The sequence below is a fragment of the Hyaena hyaena genome, unplaced genomic scaffold (assembly GCF_003009895.1).
Source record: "Hyaena hyaena isolate Hyena2069 unplaced genomic scaffold, ASM300989v1 scaffold_396, whole genome shotgun sequence".
Classification (NCBI taxonomy): Eukaryota; Metazoa; Chordata; class Mammalia; order Carnivora; family Hyaenidae; genus Hyaena; species Hyaena hyaena.
Window position 1 is genome coordinate 3,738 of NW_024081027.1, and position 9,929 is coordinate 13,666.

At 41.8% G+C, this 9,929-nt stretch overlaps 1 protein-coding gene across 1 annotated transcript in view; it reads left to right on the plus strand.

Annotated features, from left to right (window-relative positions):
- LOC120244828 (adhesion G protein-coupled receptor E1-like) overlaps window positions 1–9,929 on the plus strand; it is a gene marked incomplete at its 5' end in the record, with an annotated part of 45,531 nt that overhangs the window by 2,133 nt on the left and 33,469 nt on the right. Inside the window, 3 exons of the mRNA XM_039251569.1 lie at window positions 495–786; window positions 7,972–8,138; window positions 8,314–8,453. Of these exons, the coding sequence (XP_039107500.1) occupies window positions 495–786; window positions 7,972–8,138; window positions 8,314–8,453 (599 nt within the window). The remainder of the gene's footprint in view (window positions 1–494; window positions 787–7,971; window positions 8,139–8,313; window positions 8,454–9,929) is intronic.

A 9,929-nucleotide genomic window follows, 5' to 3' on the forward strand; every position in this document is an offset into this window, starting at 1 on the left:
TTTCTTGAGGTAGCCCTGGAGAAGAAAACAGACAAACACACAGGGAACAGAGGGACACAAACGCACACACAAATCCAACAATCACGCTAACCGAGAGGGGAAACTAAAAAGTAATGAAAAAAGACTGAGGAGGGAAGGTGAATGATAGAAAATAAAAATACATAAAAAACTCAAAAAGAAGAAAAGAAAAGGAAAATAGAAGAAAACCGATAGACAAAGAACAGTTTAAAGCATATTACCAGATTTCCCAGCTACAATTAAATAGCCGAGTGTATGCAGTGCTGGTTGAAGAGCATAGAGAAAGAGAGAGATGACAGGGCGGGGATGAGGCAAAATTGGAAATAGAATGAACAGGCAGAAGGGATAAGAAGCTTTTTTCAAAGAGCTAAAGGGTGGAATATGGTTGCAGAGGTGAGAGAAAGACAGTGGTGTTAGCCAGAGAAACTATCTAGTCTGATTACTCCTGAGAGGCTTTGTTATACCGCCCTTAACAGTCCAGATGGTTGCTGCTTCTCTGCTGCCGGGGGTTGAGTGGAGGGTGGGGGGAAGTGTCGCAACCTCAGATCCGCTGGGGTCAAGCAGCAATACAACCCGAGTGGGTTCGGGGAAAGTACCAACTTCAGGTTCGCAGAGTCTGCGTCGCCTCACCGCGCCGCCGCTTCAGCAGGCCACTTTTGCTCACGTAGCCACCGCTTCACCGGGCGCCGCCACCACCGCTTCATCCGGCGCCGGGATCGCCTCCGCAGGTGTTGCTGCCTGTTCACCGGGCCGCCGCCATCATGAACGGTGCCGGGCACGCAGCAGTTCAGTTTTTCCTGGCGCCTTCTGGGACCAGGGCACCTAATTTAAAGTCAGCACCCCAGCCAGAGCTAAAAAACACTGTCTTTGCAAGCCGAGGTTTTTTGTTTTTTATCCTCTTCTCCAGGGACGGTTCTATGAGCAATCTCAGCTTTTCTTTCCTTTCCCCTGGACTCGCGGCAGCTTGCCACCACTCGCTGGTTAATCACTCACCGCAGCAGCTAGCAAGCCGGGTTCCCTCCTCTCCCTCCGTATCTCGGTCCCGTCCCCCTTTTATCTTCCCCAGTTTGCACTCACGCACTTATGAGGTTTCCTTCCCAGTGTACTCTGTCTCTTTCTCTTCCCAAATTCCTGTGGCTCAGTGTCCTACGACTTCAGGTCTTCTCTGTTTGAGAGATGAGTGAAATGTACGGACTCCCTACTTCTCCGCCATCTTGCCTCTGCTCTCCTGAGTTGTTAATTTTAGCCATTCTGACAGGTGTGAGGTGGTGTCACTTTGTGGTTGTGATTCGTATTTCCCTGATGATGAGTGATTGATGAGTGAATGATGTTGACCATCTTTTCATGTGTCTGTTGGCCATCTGGATGTCTTCTTTGGAAAGTGTCTTCTGCCCATTTCTTCACTGGATTATTTGCTTTTTCAGTGTTGAGTTTGATACTTTCCTTTTAGATTTTTCATACTAACCTTATATCCAATATGTCATTTGAAAATATCTTGTCCCATTCCATTAGTTGCCTTTTAATTTTGCTGATTGTTTCCTTCACTATGCAGTAGCTTTTTTTCTTGATGAGGTCCCAATAGTTCATTTTACCTCAGAGACGTATCTAGTAAGAAGTTGTTGTGGCCAGGGTCAAAGAGGTTGCTGCCTGTTTTCTCCTCTAGGATTTTTATGGATTCTTGTCTCACATTTAGGTCTTTCATCCATTTTGAATTTATTTTTGTGTATGGTGTAAAAAAGTGTCCCATATCACTGCATATCACTGTCCAGTTTTCCCAGCACCATTTGCTAAAAAGACTCTTTTTTTCCATTGGATATTGTTTCCTGCTTTGTCAAAGATTAGTCGGCCTACATTTGTGGGTCCATTTCTGAGTTCTCTCTTCTGTTCCACTGATCTATGTGTCTTTTTTTGTGGTGGTACCAAACGGTCTTCAGGACTACAGCTTTATAATACAGCTTGAAGTCTAGAACTATGATGCCTTCCAGCTTTGATTTTCTTTTTCCACATTTCCTTGGCTATTCAGGGTCTTTTCTGGTTCCATACAAATTTTAGAATACTTTATTCTAGTGCTGTGAAGAATACTGGTGTTATTTTGATAGGGATTGCATTGAATGTGAAGATTGCTTTGGGTAGTGTCGACATTTTAATAATATTTGCTCTTTCAATCCATGAATATGGAACGTTTTTTTCTGTGTCTTCTTCAGTTTCTTTCATATGCTTCTTTACTTTTCAGTGTACAGATCTTTTACCTATTTGGTTAGGTTTATTCCTAGGTACCTATGGTTTTTGGTGCAATTGTAAGTGGGATTGGTTCCTTGATTTCTCTTTCTGCTGCTTCATTATTGGTGTGTAGAAATGCAAATGATATCTGTATGTTGATTTCATCCTGTGAATTTGCTGAATTCCTGTATGAGCTCTAGCAATTTTTTTGGTGGAGTCTTTTGGGTTTTCCACATAGAGTATCATGTAATATGTGAAGAGTGAAAATTTGACTTCTTCCTTGCCAATTTATATGCCTTTTTTTCCTTGTACTGTCTGATTGCTGAGGCCAGGACTTCCACTACTATGTTTAACAACAGTGGTGAGAGGGGACATCCCTGTCATGTTCCTGACCATAGGGGGAAAGCTCTCAGTTTTTCCCCATTGAGGATGATATTAGCTGTGGGTCTTTTGTATATAGCCTTTATGCTGTTGAGGTATGCTCTTTCTATCCTGAATTTCTTGAGTTTTTTTTTTTTTTTTAATCAGGAAAGGATGCTGTACTTTGTCAAATGCTTTTTCTGCATCTATTGAGAGGATCATGTGGTTCTTATCCTTTCTTTTATTAATGTGATGTATCATGTTGGATGATTTGCAGAAATGGAACCAGCCCTGTAGCGCAGGAGTAAATCTACTTGATCATGGTGTGTAGTGTTTTTAATGTAGTCTTGTATTTGATCTGCTAGTATCTTGTTGAGTATTTTTGCTTCCATGTTAATCAGGGAAACTGGTCTGTAATTCTCCTTTTTAGTGATTTTTTATCTGGTTTGGGGATCAAGATAATGCTGGCCTCATAGAATGAGTTTAGAAGTTTCCTTCCACTTTTATTTTTTCAAATAGCTTGAAAAGAATAGATTTGATTCTTCTTTAAACATTTGGTAGAATTCCCCTGGGAAGCCATCTGGCCCTGGACTCTTATTGATTGGGAGTTTTTTTATTACCAATTTAGTTTCTTTACTGATTATGGGTCTGTTCAAATTTTCTATTTCTTCCTGTTTCAGTTTTCGTAGTTTATATGTTTCTAGGAATTGATCCATTTCTTCCAGCTGTCGAATTTGTTGGCATGTAATTCCTCATAATATTCTCTTAATGTTTGTATGTATGCCGTGTTGGTTATGACCTCTCCTCTTTCATTTGTGATTTTATTTATTTGGGTCCTTTCCTTTTTCTTTTTGATCAGTCTGGCTGGGGTTTATCAATTATGTTCATTCTTTCAAAGAGCCAGCTCCTAGTTTCATTGATCTGTTCTACTGGGTTTTTTTAAATTTCAAGATAATTGATTTCTGCTCTAATCTTTATTATTTTCCTTCGTGTGCTGGTTTTGGGCTTTATTTGCAGTTCTTTTTTCCAGCTCCCTTAGGTGTGAGATTACGTTGTGTATTTGAGACTTTCCTTCCTTCTTTAGGAAAGCCTGGATTGCTATATACTTCCCTCTTATGACCATCTTTCCTGCATCCCAGAAGTTTTGAACTGTTGTGTTTTCATTTTCATTGGTTTCCATATACTTTTAAATTTCCTCTTTAATCTCTTGGTTAACCTATGCGTTCTTTAATAAGACAGTCTTTCAGCTCCAAGTATTTGTAGTCTTTCCAAATTTTTTAAATGGTTGATTTCAGGTTTCATAGCATTGTGGTCTGAAAATACACATGATATGATTTCAATCTTTTCATACTTGTAGACAGCTGATTTGTGACCCATTATGTGAGAATGTACCATGTGCACTTGAGAAGAATGTATATTCTATTGCTTCAAGATAAAATGTTCTAAATATGTCTGTTAAGACCATCCGGTCCAGTGTGTCATTCAAAGCCCTTGTTTCCTTGTTAATTTTCTGTTCAGATGATCTGTCCATTGTCTAAAGTGGGGTGTTAAAGTCCTCTACTATTATGGTATTACTATCAATGAGTTTCTTTCTGTTTATGATTAATTGATTTATGTATATGGCTCCTTTCAAGTTGATGGCGTAAATATTTATAATTGTTAGATCTTATTGGTGGATAGATCACTTCATTATGACATAATGTTCTTCATCTCTTGTTACAGTCTTTGTTTTAAAATCTAGTTTGTCTGATATAAGCATTGCTACTCCACCTTTCTTTTGACATCCATTGGCATGATAGATGGTTCCCCATCCCCTCACTTTCAATCTGCAGGTGCCCTTGGGTCTAAAATGAATCTCTTTGCCATGTAATACATGGCAATGATAAAGAATGAAATCTGGCCATATGTAGCAACATGGATGGAATTAGAGGGTGCTATACTGAGAGAAATAAGTCAGGCAGAGAAGGACAAATACCATATGTTTGCACATTAGGTGGATCAGGAGGAAGTTAATGGAGGATGATGCAGGAAAAGAAGGGGAAAAATAGTTGGGGAGAGGGAGGGAGGCAAATCATGAGAGATTCTTGAATGCTAAAAAACAAACTGAGGGCTAGGGGGGTGGGAGAGAGGGGAAGGGGGGTGAATGGCATGGAGGAGGGTACTTGTGGGGATGAGCACTGGGTGTTATATGGAAACCAACTTGATAATAAACTATTTAAGGAAGAAAAAATAAAATAAAATGAATCTATTGTAGGCCTCATATAGGTGAATGTTGGTTGTTGTTGTTTTCTAATCAGTTCTGATACTGTATGTCTTTTGATTGGAGCATTTAGTCCATTTACATTGAGAGTGATTATTGAAATATATGAATTGAGTTCCATTGTTTTGCCTGTAGAGTTGGTGTTTCTGGTGATATTCTCTTTCCAGTCTTTGTTGCTTTTAAAAAAAAAAAAGTTTATTGTCAAGTTCGTTTCCATATAACACCCAGTGCTCATCCCCACAAGTGCCCTTCTCCATGCCCATCACCCCCCCTTTCCCTCCCCCTCCCCCTATCAGGCCTCGGATTGTTCTCCGCATTCAATGGTTTGCCTCCCTCCCTCTCCCCCACTATTTTTCCCCTTCTTCTCCCCCATTGACCTCCATTAAGTTCCTTCTACTCCTCCTTACGTGCAAACATATGGTATTTGTCATTCTCTGCCTGACTTATTTCACTCAGCATAACACCCTCAAGCTCCATCCATGTTGCTACTCATGGCCAGATTTCATTATCATTGCCATGTAGTATTCCATTGTATAGATAAACCACATCTTGTCTTTGTTGCTTTGGGTTTTTTGTTTTGTCTCCACTCAAAGAGTGCCCCTTAAAATTTTTTTTTTACTCCAGTTTCTTGTCAAGTTGGTTTCCATATAACACCCAGTGCTCATCCCAACAAGTGCTCTCCTCCATGCCCATCACCCATTTTCTCCTCTCCCCCACCTCCATCAACCCTCAGATTATTCTCAGTATTTAAGACTCTATTATGGTTTCCCTCCCTCCCTCTTCTTAGCTATTATTTCACCTTCCCCTCCCCCATGGTCCTCTGTTAAGTTTCTCCTGTTCCACATATGAATGAAAACATATGGTATCTGTCTTTTTCTGCCTGACTTATTTCACTTAGTATAATACCCTCGAGTTCCATCCACGTTGCTACAAATAGCCAGATTTCACTCTTTCTCATGCCATGTAATATTCCATTGTGTATACTAACCATGCCTTCTTGATTCATCTATCATTTGATGGACATTTAGGCTCTTTCAATGATTTGGATATTGTTGAAAGTGCTGCTATGAACAGTGGGGTACACGAGCCCCAATGCATCAGCACTCCTGTATCCCTTGGGTAAATTCCCAGCAGTGCTATTGCTAGATCATAGAGGAGTTCTATTGTTAATTTTTTGAGGAAACTCCACACTGTTTTCCAGAGTGGCCACATCAGGTTACATTCCGACCAACAGTGCAAGTGGATGCACGTTTCTCCACATCCTCGACAGCATATATAGTCTCGTGATTAGTTTATTTTAGTCACTCTGACTGGCATGAGGTGGTATCTCAGTGTGGTTTTGATTTGAATTCCCTTGATGAGGAGGGACGTTGAGCTTCATTTCATGGGTCTGTTGGTCATGTGGATGTCCTCTTTTTAGAAGTGTCTGTTCATGTCTTCTGCCCATTTCTTCACTAGATTGTTTGTTATAGGGGATGGAGCTTGGTGAGTTCCTTATGGATTGTGGATATTAGCCCTTCATCTGATATGTCCTTTTCAACTATCTTTTTTCATTACATTGGTTGCCTGTTAGTTTCGTTGATTATTTTCTTTGCCGTGCAGAAGCTTTTTATCTTGATGAGGACTCAATAGTTCATTTTAAGTCCAAATTCCCAGACTCTGACTCAAGAGAGTGTGGGAGGTTGTTATCTAAAAGTCCAGAACCAGAGGGAGCTTGGTTATAAATCCTAGTGTGCCTTTCACAGGCTGTGTGACTCTGCACAATTATGAAGCCTCAGTTCCCTTATCAGAAAAATGAGAGTAATGTTAGTGTGCACAGAGATGCAATGAGCATTGCTTGAGTGATCTTCCTCACCACCTGTCACAAAAATTCCCAACATGTCAGCAGTTAATTTTGAGTTAACAAATACTTACCTCATACTTGTTTTCTTTGTGCTCTGTTCTGAGTCCTTCACAGATGACACCTTCTTTAATGCTCCAAACAAACCTCTGGGGCGAGTACTATTCTTATCCCTACCTGACACAGGACGGCACCGAGACACACAGAGATGAACTATCCTTGTTCATTGTCAGCTCAGGGCCACCAGAACAAAACACTGCAGACAGGGTGGTTTCAACATTGAGACCTATTTTCTCTCCTTGTGGAGGTGGGAAGTCTGAGAGCACAGCTGGGTTCTGGAGACGGCTGTCCTGGCTTACAGGTGACTGCCTTCATTATGGGTCGTCATGGACAGTGAGCTCTGGTGTCTCTTCCTCTTGTTTTATGGGCACTAATTCCATCTTTTTAAAAATGTTTAGTTATTTATTTTTGAGAGAGAGCGAAAGCACTGAAGGGGCAGAGAGAGAGAGAGGGGGAGGACAGATACCTAAACAGGGTCCACACGATCAGGTCCACAGAGCCCAATGCTGGGCTTGAACTCACAAACCTTGAGATCAGGACCTGAGCTGAAACCAAGAGTCGGAAGCTCAACTGCCTGAGCCACTAGGTGGCCCAGACACTAATCCCATCTTAATACCTCATCAACCTAATCATCTTGAAAACGTCCTTTGTCTCATTGAGTGTTAGGGCTTTAATGTATGAATCTGGGGGGGCATAATTCAGCCCACAGCACACAGTAACACACAGTGTATAGGGACAGAGCTAAGCTTTGAGCCAAGGCTGTCCATGCTCTGCACCCCTACACTTGGATGCCTCTCGGTTGTTATTATTATTGATAACATAGTATTTTAGGGGAAGGAAATGAGATTTATCAAGGAACAAGGGGGCAAGTGAGTTCAAGGCTGAGGGAGCAGACATGAGCCTTCATGGACCTACAGGCAATCAGTGAATCTGGATCAGGAATCAGTAAGGGATTCGAAAGGAAAGATGAGTTAGGTGAGCTCAAGTGGGTCCACACTCTCAGAGTCTCCTGGGTTCTAGTGAGGAGTTTGGATTTTATCCCGAGGTATGGAGAATCTCATCACAAGATTTGTGTGGGTCACAGTCATGGCTCTTTACGCCTCCTTTCAGCAGTGATTGTGAGAGCACAAGCAGAACAGGGAAACTTCTGGCTTCAGTCAGGATGGGGCTGTGCACCACCATGGCCTCAGTGTCCTTTATCCTGTTGACTTAGCCTCGTTTTCTGCTTAGATGTGGATGAATGTGCCAGGAACTCCACTCTTTGTGGCCTCAACTCCATCTGTACCAACACCCCAGGAGAATTCCATTGCTCCTGCCTGCCTGGGTTCTTTTCACCTGTTGTCTGGACCCCTGAGAAACCAGAGGATTTCAGGTGCACAGGTAATGCTCCCAGATATACTGAGGACTTTTAATGGATGTCAACATATCCTGAGCAGAGTGACTTACAAACAACACTTAATGCTTGTTCAAAATTCTGTGCATGATTGGGTTTTTTTTTGGGGGGGGCACTAAGAAGGCACAGGGTCCAAAATGGCCTCACTTACATGCCTTGTAGTTGGTGCTGGTCTCTGGGTGGGAGCTCAGCTGGGCCCCTCGGTTTCCATATGGGGCCTTCCTCATGGTCGCTTGGGCTTCCTGGGAACATGGCAGCTGGTTTGCAGTAAGGGAAGCTGCAAGAGGAAGAAAGCAGAAACTGTGAGTCCTTGTAAGGCCTGGGCTTGAGTGCCAGAACATTCCTTCTGCCGTGTTCTCCTGGTCACAGTCATGGGGCCAGCCTGCAGGCAAAGGAAGGGGAAATTAACTCCTCAGATCGCTGGGCCACCAACAAGTACACACAGGAAATGAACGAATTGATGGCGGCCGTCTTCGGAGGATCTGACACACTGCAGAGCACATCTTATGTTCTTCAACCCCCAGCAGAAATGTGTGCTTCTTTTCATTAAAAATGTTATATATCTTTTCACCTTGACCTTCACCAGCTACTGACATTGCTAGAGGCAGAACAGTAGTGTGGCAAATAGGAAAGGACTTTAGAAATAGATTAATACAGCACTCTGGGTTCTTAGGAATCCTTTCAGAGCCCCTATATGAATCAGATTATCATCTCTCTTCTTTGTTTTACCTACTAAATAAGTTTCACTTTGCATGAAGTGAAGTGGAAGTGAAAGCTCTCTGTGGCCAAAACGTCTTGAAAACCACGCGCCTAGTCCAGTTCTATTTGCAAAATATAAATTCCACTTATGCGATTTTTAAAAATTATTTATTTCCTTATTTATTCATTCGTTCATTCATTTAAAGATTATTTATTTATTTTAGAGAAAGGTAAAAAGACAGAGAGAGATAATGAGCGTGGGAAGGGTAAAGAAAGAGGGAGAGAGAGAATCCCAAGCAGGCTCCGCCTTGGTAGGACCTGATACGGGGCTCTAACTCAGGAACTGTGAGATCATGACCTGAGCCGAAATCAAGAGTCTGATGCTTAACTGACTGAGCCCCCCAGGAGCCCTAGCATTTGTGTCATTTCTGACAAGAGTTCACGTAGCTGATGCTTAAGTGTGTCTGCAGGTGGGGCGCTCACTGTTGAATAAGAAGCCCATTCTTTGTTTTGAGATGTTTTCTGTGACACCAAGAGGAGAATATCTTTGGCTTCTACTCACTAGGTCACAGTAGTATCCACTCCCAGCCCAGTCAGGGCACCCCATGATGTTTCCAGATGTTGACCCATGTTTCCTGGTTAGGGTCGGGGTGCAAACTGCCCTCAGCTGAGAACCAGTAGTTAAACATAATAGCAATTTCTTACTTTCATAAACATCCAATATAGATATGCCTGGGCAGTGGGCAGCTTCTTTCCACACGTTATATAGGAATCCATTTCCTTACATCTGTAGGTTCTTATATACCTTATGGCTTTGGACTCCCTGGTTCAGTCAATGATGGGGAAGGAGAGAGAAGGCACACCCACTTTGGCCCAGAAGTGACAAATGGATGTGCTCACATTCCATAATTGAAAACTAGTCCCATGTCCCAAAACTATATGCAGAAGATTCTGGAAAATGTTGTCCCGATTGGGCCACCTTTTTTTTTTTTTTTAATGTTTTCTTTCTTTCTCTCTCTTTTTTTTTTTTATTTTATTTATTTATTTATTTATTATTTTTTTTTTACAAATAGTTTATT